General features: G+C 57.2%; 1 protein-coding gene across 1 annotated transcript in view; it reads left to right on the top strand.

Annotated features, from left to right (window-relative positions):
* The first annotated feature begins 1,218 nt into the window (after positions 1 to 1,218).
* AGBL2 (AGBL carboxypeptidase 2) overlaps positions 1,219 to 22,462 on the top strand; it is a 28,800-nt gene continuing 7,556 nt past the window's right edge. Inside the window, exons 1-12 of the mRNA XM_045015930.1 lie at positions 1,219 to 1,250; positions 1,985 to 2,196; positions 2,479 to 2,538; positions 2,830 to 2,893; positions 3,789 to 3,923; positions 7,290 to 7,478; positions 11,349 to 11,456; positions 13,986 to 14,136; positions 15,487 to 16,266; positions 19,028 to 19,187; positions 20,742 to 20,868; positions 21,640 to 21,740. Of these exons, the coding sequence (XP_044871865.1) occupies positions 1,990 to 2,196; positions 2,479 to 2,538; positions 2,830 to 2,893; positions 3,789 to 3,923; positions 7,290 to 7,478; positions 11,349 to 11,456; positions 13,986 to 14,136; positions 15,487 to 16,266; positions 19,028 to 19,187; positions 20,742 to 20,868; positions 21,640 to 21,740 (2,082 nt within the window). The 5' untranslated portion in view covers positions 1,219 to 1,250; positions 1,985 to 1,989. The remainder of the gene's footprint in view (positions 1,251 to 1,984; positions 2,197 to 2,478; positions 2,539 to 2,829; positions 2,894 to 3,788; positions 3,924 to 7,289; positions 7,479 to 11,348; positions 11,457 to 13,985; positions 14,137 to 15,486; positions 16,267 to 19,027; positions 19,188 to 20,741; positions 20,869 to 21,639; positions 21,741 to 22,462) is intronic.

Genomic DNA, 22,462 nt, shown 5'->3' on the forward strand with positions numbered 1-22,462 from the left:
AGGTGGTGGGGATATGGCATCTAACATATAACGTGGGCTGGGCTGAAGGGAGCTGGAAGTTAATGACCCCTAATTGGTATGTTGGATATTAAGCTTAATTGGTGGACAAAATAATGAAGGAATGGGCTAGTTCACCCATCACTGCCTTGTTGGGTCCTTAAAGATTTTGTGGGAAATGAACCAAAAAACCCAATAGTGGCTGGAGTGAGCTTCACCATCATGGCTCCCCCCCCCCCGTCCCCAGCAGGGACCTTTGTCATCCTGAGCTGCAAAGGTGCCCTGACCAGACCCAGCCAGAGAGAGGAGCCCAGACGATATCACCATCTGTACCGGCTCCAGCTGAATCCCAAACACCACCTGGGATGACAGTTTTTACCATGTTTGTTTCCTTCTAAGGGACTGTCAAGTGAGGGGGCTTTGCCTTCTGAGGCTGGGCTTTAACAAGCAGCCGTGCTCATGGCTCTAGTCCCTCAGCCAACTTCTTCTCTTGGCTCCAAAAGGTCAGGTCTGGGCGTCTTTAATACTGTCGAACAGGGGCTTTTCCTTCTGAAAACTCTCAGCAGCTCAAGGGGAAGGGAGGAAGGCTGGTGAAAATAAAAGCCTTATTTAATACTTCCCGTTGGAAAGGCTTTAAGTGATTTTCCTTTTCCTTTTTTTTTAATTGAAGTTTAAAGGATTTTTAATACTGTGCACGATGGTGCTAAGCAGCCTAAAGTCTGCGTATCCCAAGCTTTGCATGTTTAACAATGATTATGGACTCGATTATGTTAACACCGTTAGCCCCTATATTCCACCTAAATTAATACCAGCAGCCCACTCCCCGCAGAATCACGTGTGCAGGTCCCTGGGGCGCTGGGAGCAGTATGGACCGGTCTCTACATGCACACAGGTGCGGGGCTATGGGGCAGTAGGACTCGCCCCATTCACAAATGTGCAGGTGCCGAGGGCAGTAGGGCCCAGTCTCTACACGCAGCGTGGCCGGTCCATACAGACACGGCGCCGGCCCCGCCCAGCGGGTACATGGGGGGGGGGGGGGGTCTCCCCAGGCCGGGGGGCGGGGCTGGCGCTGAGCGAGCCCAGGAGCGCGGAGGGAGGCTTCGATTTCACCCGGCGCCGCCATTGGCTCTTACCGGGGCCACATGGATGGACCAATGAGGAGAGAGCTTTTCTCTGGAGCCACGCCCACTGCCTGTTGCTGGGTTACCGCGTCCCGGCACGAGGAGAGGCCCGGAGCAGGGCGGGAGGCTGCGGTGAGGGGCGCGGGGGGGAGGTCTGGGCTCTAGAGCAGGAGGAGTTCGGGGGGGGAGGTCAGGTGGGGCCTCTGGGCTCTAGAGCAGCGGGAGCTCGAGGGGGTCTGGGCTCTAGAGCAGGGTGGGGGGGTCTGGGCTCTAGAGCAGGAGGAGTTCTGGGGGGGGAGGTCTGGGCTCTAGAGCAGCGGGAGCTCGAGGGGGTCTGGGCTCTAGAGCGGGGAGGGGTCTGGGCTCTAGAGCAGCGGGAGTTCGGAGGTGGGAGGTCTGGGCTCTAGAGCAGGGTGGGGGGGTCTGGGCTCTAGAGCAGGGGGAGCTCGGGGGGAATCTGGACTCTAGACCGGGGGAGCCCTGAGGGAGGCGGAGGTCTGTGTTCTAGACCGGGGGGGTTCGAGCTCTAGACCAGGGGGAACAGGGAGTTCTGGGCTCTAGAGCAGGGGTAGCTCAGGGACAGTCTGGGCTCTAGAGCAGGGGGAGTTTGGGGGTAGCCTCGGCTCTAGAGCAGGGGGAGATCAGTGGCAGTCTGGGCTCTAGAGCAGGGGGAGCTCGGGGGCAGTCTGGGCTCTAAAGCAGGGGGAGCTCGGGGGCAGTCTGGGCTCTAGAGCAGGGGGAGATCAGTGGCAGTCTGGGCTCTAGAGCAGGGGGAGCTTGGGGGCAGTCTGAGCTGCAAGGAGTGAGGGGGGGGGTGTCCCTACAGCCATTTGTGCTGTTTTCCATATGCCGTCTGACTGCCTCAGGACCCATGGCCTGTGATTCCAGTGCAGCCCTGGCTCCACACCGTCAGCTGCCTGCGGAGCAGCCCTGTACAGAGCGGGCACTGGGTTCACACAGCCCCATAGGGCAGGTGAGGGCTGTGATAAGTGGTGCTGGGGGTGCAGAGCGGAGGTGCTGGAGCCCCTGGAGCACAGAGCCCCGTGGGGCAGGCGTTGGCCGTGATGAGCAGCGTGGGGTGTGTACATCATTGATAACCTGGCAGATACGCCCCATCTCTGGGAACCTGCCCTCCACTCTGAGGATTCTGCCCTGGATCCTGGTTTGGGATGGTTTCTCAGGGTCTAGAGAGCTGGTGAGGGGTGGGGCGGGGGGTGGGGGAGTGCAGAGCTGGGTTTCACCTCATGGAGTGAGGGAGAGAGGGGTAGAATGGGAGGCCTGGTGTGTGTCTGGTCAGGGACTGGGGGCTTTCTGGTCCCTTCCAGCCCCCTTGGTGACTGGTTTCTGTGCTTCCCCCTAGTGTCCCTCAGAGCTGTCACCGCTGATGGTCATGAGTCCAGCCCAGGAGCCAACCCCTGAGGTTAGTGCAGAGCCCAGCCCTGCTGAACTGGGCCTAGCGGGGAGACTGGGATCCTTTCCGCCTATGGGGCCATGCCATTGGGGACTGCAACAAGGAGAGCGGAGCAGTGGGGGCCCCAGGCAAAAGGGGTGGCATCAGGGGTGGACAGGCACAGGTGAAGGGGCAGGCACTGGGGGACTGTGCCTAGAAGGGATTGGCCGTGTGCACTCTGACCTGTTTGTTCATTAAATTCCTGTGTATCTACAGGCCTGGGGGCCTGGCTCTCGCTTACCCTTCCCTTTCCTTCCCCAGCTGCTTGCAGACCCCTACGAGAGCTTCATGCATCACCACCTCCAGTACTACGGCTACTTCCGAGGTAAGAGCAGCTGGGGCAGCTTGCTGTTCACCGGCCCAGGATGTTTCACTGGTCAGCAACCAATGACTCAGAGCCCACTGGATCCCTCTGGGTTTCACCCCCCTTCCCTCTAGACTGCCATCCTGCACTGGGCACAGCATGCTGGGACAGCTGTGGGAAGGGGACATTGTCAACTGAAGAGCTAGGCAGTTTACAGAGGTGCCTTTATTTTCAAATGTTTTCCCTCCCCCGTCGCTGTACGGAGACCCCCCCAAAGGAGAACAGGCCGCTGGCTGCGTTCCCAGGGCCGCAGTGCGTGATACTGGCTGGGCAGAGTGCTGTTAGAAGGGGATCAGTGCAGCATGGTCCTTTTTGCCTTTAACCTCTCTGGTAGGCTGGTGCTGGAGCAGGCAGACCCGTGTGCTTGTGGAGTGGGCTGTGATCCTACTGTCTCGCTTGAAGGCTGGCAGCTCTGGAGCGAAGTCTGCACCCTGGCGGGAGCTGAACCCAATCCTCTGCTCCCGAGACACGACTGAGTCTCCGATCACCTAGCTCCCTGTATTGCCAGAATAAGCCTTGGCTAGTATTCAAGCATCTAGTAACTGCAGGCTCTTTCTGGGCCTGTGGGGAGCCATGGGACCAGGGGCTCGTTCTCAGTGGGGCAGAGTGCCTCCTCCGGCTCCCAGCGGCTGGCTAGCCTTTTCATGTTAAATGACTGAGATCCCCTGAGAGGATCCTACAGCCACCAGCCCTTCTCTCCCTAGTGCTCAGAGGCAGGGTAGCTATAGGTTGGGTGCAATCTGGCCCACCCCCCAGGAGCAGTGCTGGATCGTTCCCTACAGCCCGGTGGCCAGGCTAGCTTTAAATGTCCCAAGAAAAGGAGCTTCCCAGCACTGACAACAACATCCCTTCCTAGATGAGGAGAAAACTGCAGAAAGCAGCTCCCTCGTGCTGCGAGAGCACAGGCCAAAGAGCTCAGACTCTCTGCTGGAGCAGGAGAGCGGAGGATCCAACCGCGATTCCCTTCAGGATAACAAGAAGAAGCTGATCTGTGAGTGAGCTACTCAGCGTGAGGAGCTGGGTTTCCTTTGGCCATGACAGCCAGTGGCTCAGTTCAGCCGCTCTCTGCAACTCAGGGGCTGCGTTAGGTTGGAAAGAGACAGCAGGGGCGGGGCGGAGGGGAGGATTGGGTCCACAGCAAACGGGTGAGCTGTAAACACCCATGTTAGTGGGCTAGCTGGGGAACCATGGAGCAACCCTCACCCAGAGGTTATGAACATCACTTCATAGAACACACTGCTGGGGATTGCACCTTGGCTAAGTAAAGGAACAGCTGACATCAGAGTGAGCTAGCGCTGCTTGAAAGCTTTGCAAGACCATGCATCTGGGGAAGAGCAATTGGTGTCCCCTGAAGAGCTGGGAGAAACCTCCCCAGATACGGGATTTGTTGTAACACAGAGTCTATCCGAGCTGAGAGGGAATGGCCTGTTAGTGGGCTGCTGGGGAGGTGGATGGTTGCCCTAGGAGAGTGGAGAATAAATTGTATAAAATCCAGAGTTGCAGAGGTCCAGATCTCACCCCAGTATTGCACTGTCCCCTTTTCTAGTGAGGGTTTCTTTATAAAGGGGATCTGCAAAGGTGGGGGCAGTGGCAGGGGCCCTTCCTTGGGCAGGTCATAAAGAAGACCCAGTATTTTCTGCCTGTCTTTTCCCTGTAGATCGATCAAGGCTGTGAAATCTTGTCTACCCTATTTAGGAGGTTTGGCAAAGAATGGCTACCGTATATCCCAGAGCACTTGTGTAGCGGTAATGGGGTTCAATTCTGGTGTAGGTTAATGACTCTCAGATACCTTTATAATGTTGTTTGGGCCTCCCAGCCATTCAGTGAGAGAAAACCAACCCGCTGTCCTTTTTATGACTTTTACTGAGAACACAAAGAAGAAAACCTAAAGCTAACGAATTTGCTGTACTTCCCTGCAACGCTCACCAATGCAGCAATCGAACGGGGGTTCCAGTGGGGATCTGATGGCTTCATCAAGGAACTACCAATAGCATAAGTGGGAATGAATAACTGTGACACGAAACTAGATTGAGATCAACAATTGATCAAATCCTTGCATGATCGCAGTCAGCCACATCATGCAACCAGACGAGCACAGCCTTATCCACAGACCCTTATCCACAGACCCTCGGACTCTCCCAGATAGAGCAGCCTCCTTCTTAGCCCTAGAAATTCTGCTGCCTCTCTTTGAAGCACTAAGAATGCAATGGTTTGCTTAGCTTTCTCCCCCCCAGCTAATCTCTCCACTTCCTGTCAGTGCAATGGGGCCAGCCCCCAGGTTCCCTTCTCAGGCAGAGTGGTTTTCGCTAACACCTGCAAAGAGCCAGGGTGACATAGTGAGATCTGGGCCAGCTTGCTTAGGAGTTAGGTAAATCCAGGTGTAATGACTTTCTAATATGGACTTAGCAGCATGGTGCAATTACTTCACACACATATGCATGCGGGAAGGTTAGGTAAAAACAGTTAGTTAGTTGCAGGCATCCCCACAGTTAACCTAGAAAAGACTCCAAAAGTAAAAAGAAACCCCTTTGGAAAAAGGCTCTGTTCTGCGGCCAGCTTGGCCTGTGGAGCTTCGCAGTCCATCAGGAGCTGCAGTCTGAGCTAGGGTGACCAGACAGCAAGTGTGAAAAATCGGGACGGGGGTGGGGGGTAATAGGAGCCTATATAAGAAAAAGACCCAAAAATCAGGACTGTCCCTATAAAATCAGGACATCTGGTCACCCTAGTCTGAGCAGACAGGCACTGTTCTCTGGTTCTGTAGCTCATGCTAGTGGGTGTCGTCCCCTGCTCAGCTGGCTGCTCTGTGCTGTCTGACTGGCCAAGGGAAAGGGGGGAATCAGTGGTTTGGTTGTTGTCAGGATGACCCAACCAGGAGCCCACTTCTTCCTCACTCACCTGGCTTGTTCGGGTTGCCATTGGAGCCAGCAATGCCCCACTGTCCCTCCCAGAGACCTTTTTCAGGTAGCAGGATCCAGTTGGGATTTGTACCCCAGCTGCATGGTCCGGTCCTGGGTGAGTGTGGCCAGGCTTAGCCTTGGGTTCGCTTCTGGGAGCCTCCTTCCAGCGGGCAAGTTCATCACCATCTCTGTCTTAAACTGCAAGTTCACTTGCTCCCACAAAAGCAGCCTCCCTCCAGCCCTACCCTGGGGAAACGGCCAGTGGGTTGCAGCTGGCTCTCTGGCAGGTAAGGCCTCGCCACTCCCCCTGGCATGCCTTGAGCCCATTGCCTCTGGGCTGACAACAGTGTCACTGTCCCCTGCTCATTCCCACATCTCGTGCCCGCACTCCCTCCTTGTCAGTGAGGGCCTCGCAACACACAGTGGGAACTGGCCTGGCTGTCGCCTTGTGACTGGACTGGGGGCAGGGATGACCCTCTGGCTTAACGCCCCAAAGGCAAAGCTGCTTTGGAGATCCTGTTAATAGAAAGTTCATTAAAAATACAATAGATTAAAGCTGATACTTGGTGGCGACACTACTAATGCACCCAGCGCTGGGCTTGGGAGTCGGCTGCTGGCCTGCAGTGTGGTATTGTGCCACGGGACTGTTCTGTGTCTGCACAGCATCCAGCACAACGGGGTGCTGGGCTGTGGCTGGGCCCCTGGGAGCTACTGCCCCCCAAAGCATAGAGCACAATGGCTTTACGGGGGGCAAACCCTTTGTGGCCAGCTGAAGAGAATACATTTCTCAATGGACACGCACTGTCCAGTGGCAAAGTGCAGCCCTTCCCAGCTAGGAGAGTCAGAATTAAGGTTTCCTGAGCAAGCCAAACCCTGCCACCTTGAATGTATGCCGGGGCGCTGTGCTGCTGCAGGGGCTCTGCACACTCAGGCCAGCCGGCTCCCCCGAGCCCTAGGAAGGGAGAAGGGAGTCCCCAGGGCCGGGCAGGCAGAGGGATGCTCCAGCGGGCTTAATCCTCCATTGGGATATGCTCCCTGAGAGACCTTCCGTGGGTAGCCAGGCTAGAGCTGCCCCCATGCAACTCCGGTGTGTGCTGTGGCCGGGTGGCCCTGAATCACAGAGCCACAGCCAGGCCCTCTCCGCTACGTCCACTGAAGAGCAGCTGGTACCAGTTGTCCCAGCCCACTGGTGATGTTGCCCTAGGCAGTGCGTATCCAGGAGCGCTGGGCGGTGCGTATTCCTATAGCCCGCTGGCTGTGGCAGGTACTGTACCTCCGCCTGGTTGGCAGAGTCTGCTGCTGCTGCTGAGACACCAGGTATGTTTGTGTCCTGCTGCACGAGCCTTTTCCTAGCAGTGCCAGAGCCGAGGCTCTGCTGTGTGTGTGCCCCATGAAATCGGGGCGTCCGGCCATGCACCATTCTGCGGAGTCCCTAGTGCCTGTTCCTGTTCTCCTTGCAGGTTCTCTCATGCTGAAGGCCGCACTTCTCAAGAGCAAACAGCTTCTGTTCAATCACCTTGAGGGCCCTGGGGTTCCACGCCTGCGGGAGCCACGGGGTCTCTTTGCTGTGCCCACCTCGAGAGGCCCCCTGCAGGCCCCACGCTGGCCAGTAGAGTGCGAAGTCATCAAGGAGCAAATCCAGCACATCGGTAACCGGAGCCCCGTGTGTGTCACTGCCCCTGTCCTGTGTGGGGCTGCTGGGAGCTCCCCAGCCCGTCAGGGCATCGGTAACCGGAGCCCCGTGTGTGTCACTGCCCCTGTCCTGTGTGGGGCTGTCGGGAGCTCCCCAGCCCGTCAGGGCATCGGTAACCGGAGCCCCGTGTGTGTCACTGCCCCTGTCCCGTGTGGGGCTGCTGGGAGCTCCCCAGCCCGTCAGGACACCGATAACCGGAGCCCCGTGTGTGTCACTGCCCCTGTCCTGTGTGGGGCTGCTGGGAGCTCCCCAGCCCGTCAGGACACCGATAACCGGAGCCCCGTGTGTGTCTGCCCCTGTCCCGTGTGGGGCTGCTGGGAGCTCCCCAGCCCGTCAGGGCATCGGTAACCGGAGCCCCGTGTGTGTCACTGCCCCTGTCCTGTGTGGGGCTGCTGGGAGCTCCCCAGCCCGTCAGGACACCGATAACCGGAGCCCCGTGTGTGTCACTGCCCCTGTCCTGTGTGGGGCTGCTGGGAGCTCCCCAGCCCGTCAGGAAACCGATAACCGGAGCCCCGTGTGTGTCACTGCCCCTGTCCCGTGTGGGGCTGCTGGGAGCTCCCCAGCCCGTCAGGGCATCGGTAACCGGAGCCCCGTGTGTGTGTCACTGCCCCTGTCCTGTGTGGGGCTGCTGGGAGCTCCCCAGCCCGTCAGGGCATCGGTAACCGGAGCCCCGTGTGTGTCACTGCCCCTGTCCCGTGTGGGGCTGCTGGGAGCTCCCCAGCCCGTCAGGGCATCGGTAACCGGAGCCCCGTGTGTGTCACTGCCCCTGTCCCGTGTGGGGCTGCTGGGAGCTCCCCAGCCCGTCAGGGCATCGGTAACCAGAGCCCCGTGTCACTGCCCCTGTCCCGTGTGGGGCTGCTGGGAGCTCCCCAGCCCGTCAGGACACCGATAACCGGAGCCCCGTGTGTGTCACTGCCCCTGTCCTGTGTGGGGCTGTCGGGAGCTCCCCAGCCCGTCAGGACACCGATAACCGGAGCCCCGTGTGTGTCACTGCCCCTGTCCTGTGTGGGGCTGCTGGGAGCTCCCCAGCCCGTCAGGATATCGGTAACCGGAGCCCCGTGTGTGTCACTGCCCCTGTCCTGTGTGGGGCTGTCGGGAGCTCCCCAGCCCGTCAGGATATCGGTAACCGGAGCCCCGTGTGTGTCACTGCCCCTGTCCCGTGTGGGGCTGCTGGGAGCTCCCCAGCCCGTCAGGACACCGATAACCGGAGCCCCGTGTGTGTCACTGCCCCTGTCCTGTGTGGGGCTGTCGGGAGCTCCCCAGCCCGTCAGGACACCGATAACCGGAGCCCCGTGTGTGTCACTGCCCCTGTCCTGTGTGGGGCTGTCGGGAGCTCCCCAGCCTGTCAGGACACCGATAACCGGAGCCCCGTGTGTGTCACTGCCCCTGTCCCGTGTGGGGCTGTCGGGAGCTCCCCAGCCCGTCAGGACACCGATAACCGGAGCCCCGTGTGTGTCACTGCCCCTGTCCTGTGTGGGGCTGTCGGGAGCTCCCCAGCCCGTCAGGACACCGATAACCGGAGCCCCGTGTGTGTCACTGCCCCTGTCCTGTGTGGGGCTGTCGGGAGCTCCCCAGCCTGTCAGGACATCGGTAACCGGAGCCCCGTGTGTGTCACTGCCCCTGTCCTGTGTGGGGCTGTTGGGAGCTCCCCAGCCCATCAGGGCATTGGTAACCAGAGCCCCATGTGTGTCACTGCCCCTCTCCCGTGTGGGGCTGCTGGGAGCTCCCCAGCCCGTCAGGGCATTGGTAACCAGAGCCCCATGTGTGTCACTGCCCCTCTCCCGTGTGGGGCTATCGGGAGCTCCCCAGCCTGTCAGGGCATCGGTAACTGGAGCCCCGTGTGTGTCACTGCCCCTGTCCCGTGTGGGGCTGTCGGGAGCTCCCCAGCCCGTCAGGGTCTGGCACTAGCAATGTTACCAGCTCCTGCAATGGATGGTGTCTTTCCTAAAGCTCCAGCTCCTGGAATCACATGACTGCATGAGAAGCTCAGCATTCATTTTAATAAAGGATGCTCATAGCCCTCATGGTTGCAGAGAAAAGCTTTAGACTGTGACCCCAGACAGCGCTGACACCAGATGTTAGATAACAAGAGCCCCAAGTGGAGGAGGTTGTCAAATGTCATGATTGTTAAGACAATCTCATGATTTTGAGGGTCTGACTTGGGATGGGCAAGTGGGATTGCACCTGTCACGTAAGCACGTGGATCAGGAGCTCTCTGGGAGGTCTGGGAGCTCCTGGGGCAATTACAGGGTTCCCCACAGAGTGGAGAATGCAGTGAGGCTTCACACTTGAGTGGTGAGCCCACAGGAGCCTGGTCAATTGCGTTAATGGCAACATTAACATTAACCCATGAAACCCTGCCCAGCGAACTGCACAGACCTGCCAGGCTTCATTCCACAAGGCACCCACACGAGCCTTCACTTCCTTTGGGAAGAATAAAATTCCACCCCCTTGAAAGAGCCCTAGAGCCTCGCTGAAACCCTGTACCTGTTCAGGTGCGCTTTGGTCAAGAGATCCATTCGTTGCTCTCTCATCGTTGTGTCTAGTTAGAGTCCCCAGCACCGAGACGTCCCCCGTTCTCCTTACAGACTGTTCCATGGCCTAGTGCATCTCGCTGTCATCGCCCCAACATTCAGTCTAGCACATCCCTTTCTGCCATTTGCCCCATTGCTCCTCAATCTTCCCCCCCTTTCCGGGATGGATCCACCCAGCAGTGGCTTGTAGACAGAACACTCCCCTGCCTTTGGATTTGCTTAGCTCCCCTTGCTTCTCTCCTCTGGCTCCACTTCGTTTTTCAGTCCCTGCCAGGGAATGTGGTGCCCAGAGGTCAGAGTGCCGTGTCTGCCTCCGCCAGCCAGCGGGGCCTAGCACAGTAATCGTGGCACTGGAAACCAGACTACTTCTCCCTCTGTGTGATGAATTGTTTCATGTTGGGTTAAGCTGGGCTCTGTGGCACGGGGAGGCTGGTCAGCGCTAGGGAGAGATGTGACTAAGGCCCAGCATTACCCAGAATTCTCTGCCTCCGCAGCAGTCCAAGCAGCGCTCTCTGCACAGAACTTTCCAGCCAGTATTTGTTGGCCCTTCGGGGTCTCCCGTTCTTGTGGGGGAGTTGAAATGGGCGTTTCCCACAGGTGAGTCTGGGAGATGCAACCCAGGAAAGGTGCGAGCAGACAGGGCATTAAAACTCTGGAGAACGATTGACTGTCACATCTTCAAAAGGGGACTGGCTGGGTCTGAAACCAGGCTGCTCTGTCACTGCCCAGGTGCTTCCCCTTCAGAGCAGATTTACTATACCCAGTCAGCCTCCTTCCCAACACAGACCCCCCCCACTGGACTATTACAAATCACAGGGACCCCGGCTTGTCGGTGTGGAAGAGAGGACACTAGCTGGCAGGGGCGGCTCCAGGCACCAGTGCACCAAGCGCGTGCCTGGGGGGGCAGCCTGCCAGTCGCCATGAGGGTGGCATGCCTGCGGGAGGTCTGCCGGTCCCACGGTTTCGGCGGCAATTCGGCGGCGGGTAAGCCGAAGGCGCGGGACTGGCGGACCTCCCGCAGGCATGATGCCGAATCCGCGTTACCAGCGGACCTCCCGCAGGCGTGCCGCCGAAAGCCGCCTGCCTGCCATGCTTGGGGCAGCAAAATACATAGAGCTGCCCCTGCTAGCTGGGAATGAGCATGTGGGGAGGGCCATGCCTTTCCCTCTATTACTACATGGCACAGGGACTTCAGAGCTCTTTTCAGGAGAGCACTTTTCTTTACTCTGTGGGGGAGGTTCCCATCTGAAACCCCTGCAATAATAACTGGAACCGTTCCCCTGTCTCCTCAGAGTGGGTGCCGTCTGAACCGGAGCCATTCTATCAGCCCACAGGAAACGAGCCGGCCCCACTAATTGTGGGGGAGGAGAAAGGAACCGTGGTCTATCACATAAAGACAGGTATGTGCTCATGCACTAACAACACTGATAATCTGGGCGTGGAATCCAGGAGTCTGTAAAGCCCCTTTCAGGCTGGCTCTGGGGCAGGGCTGAGCCGCGCCTGGCTGGTCTCTGAGAACACTGGCTACAAGGCGTCGTTTCCTCTCCGGTCCCAACAGAGTGGGACGAGAGCTCCATGTTTTCATGTGAAATGCTCGGGGGCTCTGGCCGCACACAGGAAGTCTTGCTCTACGCAATTCTCATCTCCAGCATGTGAGACATGAAAATAACCCAGGGCCAGACCCAAAGCCCCATGAAGCTAACTGGGTGTTAATTGGGAAATCATTGGTCAAACCATAAAACTTCAGAGGGCTAGATCTCAGCGGCTGAGGTCTCTATAAATGGCTGAACGCCGGCTTTTGGTAGAGCACGCCCCATCCCCAGATCACCCCTGGGGTGCGAAAGACCCAGAGGTCCCAACACAGGAGTGTTCCCTGTGCTATGTTTTCTAGCAGCAAATGTCCCTGGCAGTGTGGCTCCCACCCTTTTCCTACAGGAACGATCCCACAGCCTCATGTGTCTCTGTCGAGGAGTTGAATTCTGCTCTGTTGTCCTGCAGCAGGAGGCAAATTCTGGAGATCTCAGCTCAGAAGAGGCTTGCTGGATCTGTGAGATAGGAAATGGCCACGAGTCACTGCCCAGCAGCCTCCAGTTAGCAGGGCCCAAGTCTCTTACTGGTTTTCTAACCGTCCCCTAGGAGAGAGGCTGAGATTGGGCAGCAGACGGGTGTCCCCTAGGGCACTCACGATGGTTCCCGTGGGCACGTAGGGTGTTCTTTACCGCCTCTGCGGCTCTTGGACACCCACTCCCAGTGAACTCTCCCTAAGCCTTTTGTGCCCAGCTTAGAGCTACCCTGTGTGACATGCCCGAGCTAACAGTGGGAACTTGGGGTACATCTACACTGGAGCTGGAGGTGTGATCCGCACTAGCATGGGTACCGCTCTCCGGGGTGGAAATTACACCTCCAGCTCCACTAGGGACATACCCTTTGGCTATGTCTATGCTAGAGCCTATGCCAGCGTAGCTATGCACGTGTAGCCCCCTAGCGGAGGTGTAGCCTACCCCAACAGAAGGAGTTTTTTTGTCGGTGCAGGAACACCCCCTCCCCAAACAACATTAGCTGTGTCGGCAGAAGCCATCTTCCCTCGGTGTCACTGCTGTTGTCGGCACAGCTATGTCGGGCAGGGCTGTGGTTTTCTCCCGCCGCTGACTGCCGTAGCTACGCCCATGTGACTTTAAAGTGTGGACCAAGCCTAAGTGTGGCCATCTTTGGGAGCTGGCCCTTAGGCCTGGCAGCTGCTCAGTGCTGAACCTAGTGCTCCAGTGAGTCGTGGCCACACACAATCCTTCATGGAGCAGTGCTGCCTCATGGGCTCGGGGCTCTTAGCGTACGTCTACTCAGCGAGAAGAAGCCCCGCAGCAGTGAATCTCAGAACCTGGGTCTCCTGACTCGGGCTTGTGGGGCTCACGCTTCGGGGCTAAAAACAGCAGTGTAGATGTCCCCACTTGGGCTGGAGCTGGGCTGTGAAACCTGGCGAGGGGGGAGGGTCTGGGAGCTCGTCTCCAGCCCGAGCGGGAACATCTACACTGCTCCGTGGCACAAACCCAAATCGCTTGACCCGGGCTCTGAGACTCGTCACTGTGGGTATTTTTTGCTGTGTAGATATATCCCTGGTGCAGACACATCATAACAGGGATGTTTCTGGGCCTGGTACGTAAGTCCCATTTCCTGCAGCCCATGGGGCAGATGCTCAGACCAGGCTCGCAATCCTGCCCTGGCTGCGTGCAGGCCAAGCCGTGGAGATGGGCACGGCAGCAGGCCCACGCTCTGCCTCCATCGCTCTGCGCTCTCTCCAATCCTGAGAGCGGGGGCCAACGTGATACTGGCACACCGCCATCCACTCTCATCCCGGCAGCGAGCGTGAGCAAGAGAGGCAGCATCTCCCAGCAGACAGAGCACTGGACTGGGACTCAGGAGACCTGGGTTCTGTTCCCTGGCCTGCTGGGTGACCTTGGGCAAGTCACGTCACCTCCCTGTGCCCGTTTCCCACTCCGTGAAATGGGGATAGTGATACTGACATGCTTTGTGAGGAGCTCTGAGATCTGTGGATGGAAAGCTAGGGGATCATTATTATTGGCACTCCCTAATCATGGCGTGGGGATTCCGGGCTGCCCCCCTCGGAGCCCAGCGAAGGCAGTGAGGAGCCTGTCTCGTGTGTAGGGGAAGAATACCTGAGGGCTAGAGGGCATGAAGCAGGAGAGGTTCAGCTGCAGCGGGGTGTTTGCTCAGTAGTGGGGGGTGCTTTGGGCACTTGCAGCACAGAGGTTCCCTGCCTTGGACTGGGACAGAGCCTGAGTCGCCGTGAGAGCAAATTCCCTGCCCTGCATCGGAGGGCAGTGGGATTCCGAACAAGGGCCATGCCGCAGGGAGCAGGGAGCTGGGTCTAGCGCCGTCTGTAGGTGTGACAAGGGCATCTCCTCTCCCGGCAGTGGCCAAAGGCTCCTATTTCACCTGCTCCCGCATTGGAGGCGCACGAGGGCCCATCACATCACCCGCCGTCAGCTTGGAAGGTCCAGAGGACACCACCCTGCTCTTTGAATCCAGATTCGAGAGCGGGAACCTCCAGAAGGCCGTCCGAGTGTGAGTGAGGGGGCGGGGGCAGAGGACGTGGGACTGTCCACGGCAGGCAGGGGAGAGGGAGCTTTCCAGATAAGCCGGGGTGCCCGGTCCAGGCTCTCTGTGGAGGGCAGGCGAAGGGGGAGCTGGGATGGCCCTGGGGGGCGGCTGTGTTAAGTAGGCATTAGGAGAGGAACTGAAGATGTGCCTCACTGGGACGATGTTCCCAAAGTGTTTGGGTCAGCCCCATCCCAGGGAGCAGGGAGGGGGCGCTGCCTGCCCCAGCTTTGGGAGTGCACTGAGCAGTCTCTGTCCCTTCTCTGCTGCAGCTCCCCCAGTGGTTACCTGCTGCATCACAGGGAGGAGATTTGGCTGCCCCATCACCAGCCCCTCTGCCAGCCTGGGGGAACAGAAACTGAGCTTGACGGGCCAGGCCTGAGCCTAGAGGCTCCCCTCCCCCACAGCGCCCATGAGGGGGGAAAGAGGATTCTCTGTCCCGGCCCAGGTTAGAGCAGCCTGGGAGTTGCTCTACTTTGTGCCAACCAGAACAGTCCCGGTACCTCTGCCACCATGTCCTGTGCATGAGGGGCTATGGGAAGGGAAGCTTAGGAGCCATCCTATGCACTGACTGAGATGGGTCATCCTGTGTGGAAAATAGCAGGTGCTCGTGCCTTTACGGGCTGTACCATAATGGGGCAGAGGTCAGATTGCTCGGGCATGTGTGAAGCTGGTATTTCCTAATGATCTAGTGCTGGAGTTGCCATTTAAAGAACGTCCTTTTAACGAAGCGTTTTGCATATCATTGCATGTAATGAATGCTAGGAACAAAGACCTGTTCCCTAGCACAGAGCAGCGCGCTCTTGAGGGATGCGGGGAATCTCGGTCTTTGTTCATGGCCTACACAAAGAGACGCTGGACAGAAAAATCAGTCCTCTTGTTGGGCAGTTGCAATGTAACATGACTTTATTGCTTACAATCCAGAATGCAAAAGCAGTGAGAGACAAAGCCGGCTGCTCCCTAAGGCAGAGAGGTCTAACTCATCCTCCTTACTCTAGGCTGGATCTCTGCTGACTGACTGCCGAAAGACCAGATTGCACACTTCCATAGAGCATCCCCTAGCTTGCAAGCAGGAACAGGAAACTCCCTGAAATTTAGAGTGGTAGCTTATAATTTTAACTCAGTTTTCACAGCAGCACAGGTGTAACTAGGGAATGCTTTTTGAATCAAAGTATCTAACACCCCTGCAGCAGAGCCCAGTAACCCGGCTGCTGATGTGCACAGAGCAGGTCTGTCTGTGGCCTTTCCTGTCCTTCACACAGATGCGTGTGCAGGGAGAAGCTGCTCCGGGTGTTACTTTCTCTTTCCTCCTTGCAGAGGCCCGTACGCGTACGAGCTGACGCTGCGCGTGGACCTGTACACCAGCAAGCACACCCAGTGGTTCTACTTCCGGGTCAGGAACACCAGGAAAGGCATCACCTACCGCTTCTCCATTGTCAACCTGATGAAGCGCAAGAGCCTGTACAGCATGGGGATGAAGCCGCTCCTGTACTCTCAGAGGGACGCGCAGACGCGTGGCGTGGGCTGGCGGAGAGAGGGGGGCGACATCCGGTACTACCGGTGCAGCTCCGAGGAGGGCCAGGCGATGTATTGTCTCACGTGGACGGTGTGCTTCCCCCATGACCAGGACACCTGCTACTTTGCCCACTTTTACCCCTACACCTTCTCGGACCTGCAGCGCTACCTGCTGGCAGTGGCCAGCGACCCGGTCCGCTCGCAGTACTGCAAGCTGCGGGTCCTGTGCAGCAGTCTGGCCAGCAACACCGTCTACCTTCTCACCATCACTAGCCCGTCCCAAAACCCCGCTGCCACTGCCACCAAGAAGGCTGTGGTGCTGAGCGCCAGGGTGCACCCTGGGGAGACCAACGGCTCGTGGGTCATGAGGGGTTTCCTAGACTTCATCCTGAGCGACTCCCCTGACGCCCAGCTCCTCCGCGAGCTCTTCATATTCAAGGTGGTGCCCATGCTCAATCCAGACGGGGTGATCGTGGGGAACTACCGCTGCTCGCTGGCCGGGAGAGATCTCAACCGCAACTATCGGACCGTCCTGAAGGAGTCCTTCCCTTGCATCTGGCACACCCGGAGCATGATCCAGAGGTGAGGAGCAGGGCTCGTTGACCTTGGCGTGTAGCACAGAGCCGCTGGCCACCATAACGTAGCGCCATAAAGAGAACGCCATTGATTAGAGGCAGTGTGGCCTAGTGGTAGAGCACTGGACCGGGACTTGAGAGCTGGGCTCTATTCCTGGTTCTGTCACTAGCCTGCTGAATATCCTTGGGCAAAATCATTTCCTCCCTCTGTGCCTCAGTTCCCTCCTCTGTAAAATGGGGAGAATGATCTTGACCCCCCCCCCCCCTTTGTAAAGTGCTTTGAGGTTTACAGATGGAAAGTGCTAGGTAAGAGTGAGGGACCATTATAGAGAGCGAGCGCACACATAACCCTCCAAGTTAAGAGACGATTATTAATGCTGCAAAGTCACTCAGTCTCAACCAAGGAAAGGCCTCAGTTAAGGTTGTTATCGAAAATGCAAACTCACAAAGGGGCACACTGCTGAGGTGGCCTTGCATACCCGTGTTCTGTTATGCGCATCGCTGGGCCTTGCAAACTGTAATGAATTTACCTTCACGTCTCTCTGGCGAGTGGTGCTGTCACCCTCATTTTACAAATGGAGAAACAGAGGCACACAGAGATGAAGGCCAATATGGGCAAAACCGGTCGTCAGCTCAACTCGAGCTGAGCACCCACAGCTCCCTCTGACAAACCGTGGCAGCGCGAGTGCCCAGCTCGCTAAAAAACTAGCCCTGAGGTGTCCCCGTCTGGACAACCAGAACATGGAGAACATGCAGTTAATGATCCCCTGCAGAAACGCTGGTGAAAGTGGCTTCCCCAGCCAGGGAGAATCCAGCTCCTTTGCAAGACTCTCCTTTTCCTTCCCGCAGTCCCCTGCCTCACACGCAAACATCTGCAGCAAATGGGGTAGGGTGCTACAGACAACAGCCTCCTTCACTGCATAGGCCTGAATGCACAGTCCTGTGCACTGAATGAGGCAGGAGTCCTGTGGAAAAACCAGCATGCGATCATGTAATTATAGATGCACAAGGGGGGCAGAGTTAAGGTTGCACAGGCAGGTTTAATTCTGGCATCTCCTCACTTTTCTCCACTTGACTTTGCAGCCTTAGTAATGTTCTTTGAATTTAATTTTGTGTGTTCCCTAATTAAAAAAAAAAAAAGAAGAATAGAAATTTTATAATGTGAAACTGTAGCAAACCTACCCATGGCTGGTCAGCTGTATGTGAACTCAGCGGCCAGGTGGTCCGCTGGTGTAAACTGTCACGAATGTCAGTAGTGCTGCTATGTGGGTCTGCCAATTTTTAACTGAATTCTACTTTTAGAGAAGCAGTGCTGCCTAGTGGCTAGAGCACTGGTCTGCGACTCAGGTCTATTCCTGGCTCTGCCACTGGCCTGATGGGTGACCTTCAGCAAGTCACTTCCCCTCTCTGTGCCTCAGTTTCCCCACCTGTAAAAATGGGGAATGAGACTGCCCTGCTCTGCAAAGCGCTTTGAGAGCTACTGGTGAAAAGTGCTGGATAAAAGCTAGGATTTATTATTAATTATTGTGTTTCCCGGAGTCCCCTCTAACCCAGAAGCTTCTCTCCTCTCCCTAGTTATTCTGTGGTGATTCTCAAATGATACCACTTCACTTTTGCATCAAATGTGATAACTGCTCAAATTTCCCATTAGCTCTGAATTCACAGTCAGGTTCCCTTTTGCGCCATTTGTCCAGTTTTATTAACAGATCCCAGCACAAGTGTCACCTTTACTAATTTACTTTAAAAAAATGAAATACGTCTTTGTAACCTCAGCCCCAAACGACAGAATGTAGCGGGTGTTTCCTGAATTGACTAGGGTTCTCTAAAACAAGCAGGATTTAACAGAGAGAAAGCAGGCTTTCATTTTCAGTTTATTAGCTTTTAGCATCTGTCATTTCTGATTTGAAATAGATAATTGGGCTAGGATGAAATATACACAAAACGTAAGGCTGCACTAGAGCAGGATTAATGTTTCTTATGCAGTATAAAAAGGACAGCAGGAGGCCACTACGCCAGATTCATACGATGAGGTAGCTGGGGCAGGTAGTTGGCAACTCTCAATCAATGCGAGTCTCTAATTGAGATCCGTTAGTATGGACTATATAATGTCTGTGCTGCAATTAAACAGCCCCTTAGCCCAAGCCCTGCAAGCCTGAGTGAGCTGGAACAAGCCAGTCACCAGGACCAGCTCCAGGCACCAGTGTAGGAAGCTCGTGCTTGGGGCGGCCAGTTCAAAGGGGCGGCACTCCGTCCGGTATCGGGGCAGCACGGCTGGGTCTTCAGCAGGAATTCGGCAGCGGGTCCCTCATTCCCTCTCTTCCTCTTTGAGCTGCCGCCGAATTGCCGCCGAAGAGGAAGAGAGGGAGGACCCGCCGCCGAAGAAGTGGCGCGATTGAGCTGCCATCGAAGTGCCGCCACTCGGTTTTTGTTTGCTGCTTGGGGTGGCAGAAAAGCTGGAGCCGGCCCTGCCGGTCACGGGAGTCTCAGTGCAGTGTAGACATACCCTGAATGACTTCTGAAGCAGAACTCTTCCCTTGCACACATTTTTGCAGCTCAAAACTGGCTGTGTACAAACTTCACCAGAATAAACTTTGCGGAGCCCAGGCCTGAGAAGCGTCATCCCCATGGGACAGATTTTATGTAGCTCTGTGCAGCGTTTCCTCCTGAATCGAGCAGGCGTCTGTGATACGGTCCGTGGCCCATGTCTGATTACATACATGCATCCGTACTATGCGTGTAATTGGCTCAGGATTTCTTCCTTGGTGCAGAGTCCTGGAGGAGCGGGAGGTTCTGCTGTATTGTGACTTCCATGGGCACAGCCGCAAGAACAATGTCTTCATGTACGGCTGCAACAACAAGAGCGCTCCTGCCCAGCGGCTCCACGAGCGCATCTTCCCACTCATGCTCAGCAAGAACGCCCCTGACAAGGTGGGTGTGGGAGCAGCCCACAGGAGGGGAAGGGGCTCCCCACAGCCCTTCTCTACATAGAATATCAGGGTTGGAAGGGACCTCAGAAGATCATCTAGTCCAACCCCCTGCTCAAAGCAGGACAAATCCCCAGACAGTTGTTGTTGGTTTTTTTTTAACCCCCATTCCCAAAATGGCCCCCTCAAGGATTGAACTCACAACCCTGGGTTTAGCAGGCCAATGCTCAAACCACTGAGCTATCCCTCCCATCCCCTGCCCAGAGGAGAAGCATCCTCTCCACTCTTGGAGCCCCTCACTGGCCACCATGGGCTGGGTGGGGACCTGGCTGCAAGGTGCCGGCTGTTGGAGGGTGGGGGGGGAATCACATCATGGAGCCAGGAAGGCTTTGGTGCTCTGTTCTGGGGCACAACAGAGCTGCACCTATAGTGCACAGCGCAGGCTCCCCGAGAGCACAAGAGTGAGGGACCTAGGGCCAGGGCTGCCCAGAGGATTCAGGGGGCCTGGGGTCTTCGGCGGCGGGAATTGCCACCGACGACCTGGCACTTCGGCGGTGGGTCCCGGGGCGGAAGGACCCCCCCGCCGCTGAATTGCTGCCGAAGACCCGGAGCGGAAGAAGCTCTGGGGGCCCGGGCCCCGCGAGAGTTTTCTGGGGCCCCCGGAGTGAGTGAAGGACCCCGCTCCAGGGGCCCCGAAAAACTCTTGTGGGGGCCCCTGCGGGGCCTGGGGCAAATTGCCCCACTTGCCCCCCCTCTGGGCAGCCCTGCCTAGGGCCAGGGCTCCTGTGGAAAAAGCAGCCTGCAGTCTCCCAGTTCCCACTGTGTGTACAGCCAGGGACTGAATCTGCACTGGGGGCGGGGTGAAGGGTGCACAGGCAACCTTCAGTCTGGCACTTCCTACCTTTAGAGTTTCCATCTTTGAGCGTGGGATGCGCTGGCCCCACTGACATCAGTGGCAAAGCTCCCCCTGGCTTTGTGGAGCCAGGATCCCCTCCCTAGTGTTTCTGTAGGAAGCGTCTTTGCCCACGTACACTAAGTTGAGGTTCCCAAACCCGTCCCGTTCCAACCCCTGGTTTTCAGCTGGGTATAATTTTTCCAAGCTTTAGCCGCTGGGGATGGAACTTGTCCTGGCAGCTCTCTGTCTTGGGTGGAATTTTTTGGATTGTTTCAGCAAAAATTGTTCAGCAGTTTCCAAGAATGACGCTAGGGACCGGGTTGTGCTAAGAGGCTAGTGCTGGAGGGGTAGTTACAGTAAATCTTAATGCCGGTGTCGCTACCCCAGCCTGCTAGGGTTGGGTGGCCAGAAGGCACAGGAATTAGGAGAAACAGGATGGTGCTGTGCAAGGAACGAATGGGCTGAATATCAGGAAAAGCTTCCTAATGCTGAGGGGGCTGCTGACTGTGGAATAATGTCCCCAAGGGAAATGAGGACAGCCCCCCGGTTGGGCCGTGGGGAGCCCTGGAAAAGGGGTTGTCTGTCGGGAGCAGTCCCACCTTGGGGTACGGCCAGGATCTCTTTCTGCCCTGGCACCGTGCTGAGCCACCCGGGGCGCTGTAGTTTTCTTTCCGCAGCTGTAAGTTTAAGGTCCAGAAGAGTAAAGAAGGGACGGGCCGGATTGTGATGTGGAGGATGGGAATCCCCAACAGCTACACCATGGAGTCCACCTTCAGCGGCTCAACTCTGGGTAAGGGCAGCACTATGCCAGCATGTAGCTGGGCCGGGAGGGAGCTGGGGTGATGGAGACGAGAGTTTTGCTGGAACAAGGCTGTCCCCTGCCCTTCAGGAGATCCGCCTGATTCCCCTCAGCAAGCTGGGATGGAGCTCAGTTGGGCTGGCACCACCAGAGCCTCTGGGGTGGTACCAGCCTGCAGCCCTCTTGCTCCCTCCACAGCTTGAAGAGACCCACCCTCTCTTTTTGCTGTTTGGTTTCTTTTTGCTGTCTGGCTGCTAGATTTTGTAGGTGACCGGCCCTACCCAGCAGAGAATCTCATAGGGCCCCTGCCACTGTGGCAGTAGATTTGATTCCACTGAGGCAAGCAGGAGCAGGACCCTCTCGCTGGGTTAGAAGGTTCTCTGTGGGCTCCCTTGTTGTATGTCTGCTCCTGGGCCTTCTGTGCGCTGCATGAATTTTCCCTCGCTAGGGCCCCTTCTCTCTCCAGTTGCAAGACATATTGTAGGAGGCCCTGCTACAGGGATGGCCCCTGTTCCCCACTCTCCTGCATGAGGTCCAGAAGTCCCCGCGGCTGCTACAATAGTTCATACAAATCACAGAAAATCCCCACTTTTTCACACGGCTGCATTGAGATCTAAAGTGCCATGGCGCCAAAGGGCCCGATAGCAGGGAGAGCAGCCCGGGGAAGGTGCTGTGTGTGCCCTCTGCTGGGCAAATCCCGGGAATGTGACTGGTGTGCTGTGAATCCAGGGCCTTCGGCTTGTGTCTCTGCCCCTCTTTCAGGCAGGAAGAGCGACTCCCACTTCACTTCAGAGGACCTTAAATCTCTGGGCTATCACATCTGTGACACGCTGCTGGATTTCTGTGACCCCGACCGCTCCAAGGTGAGAGCTGGCTCCACGCAGCCCTGCTGCAGGGGCTGGGGGTGGGACGGGTGGGAGTGAATGGGGGCTGCTCAGTGCCTAATTTGTGTCAGGGCTGAGCCTCGTCAACTCTGGGCCTGGCAGTTCGTAGCCCCGGCCCCTCCGGGCCTGGAAGTTCATAGCCTTGTCAACTGTGGGCCTGGCAGTTCAGAGCCCCGGCACCTCAGGGCCTGGCAGTTCAGAGCCCCGGCACCTCTGGGCCTGGCAGTTCACAGCCCCGGCACCTCTGGGCCTGGCAGTTCACAGCCATCGGTGTGAAATGGTGTTGAAAGCCCCGAGTGCTGTGCCCAGGGAATTTACACCCACCGGTCGTGCTGCTACTCCCTGGACGCCGTCCCTCATCCCAGCCACCTCCCTGGCATCTTGGTCATCCAGCCTAGGAGCCTGCCAAGGCTACAGCGCCCCAACCTCTCCTCAGCTTTCCAGAGCTGCCAGCCACTCCCCTGCCTCATGCCTGGAGGCTGAGCCACAGAAACATACACAGAGGGTCAGCCCTGAGCATCTTGTGACAGTAGTGATGAGTGGTTGGCTCCAGAGTTGTCCCAGCTCTGGGCATGCTGCAGGCCTGGGGATGTGCTCAGGGCATCGGAGAACACAGACGGGGCTGGGATTACACTGAGAAAGGGCAGAGGCAGTGCCAGGCATTAGGTCCAGGCACAATGCAGGCTGAGGGACACATGGAG

This window comes from Mauremys mutica, chromosome 4 (assembly GCF_020497125.1).
Source record: "Mauremys mutica isolate MM-2020 ecotype Southern chromosome 4, ASM2049712v1, whole genome shotgun sequence".
Taxonomy (NCBI): Eukaryota; Metazoa; Chordata; order Testudines; family Geoemydidae; genus Mauremys; species Mauremys mutica.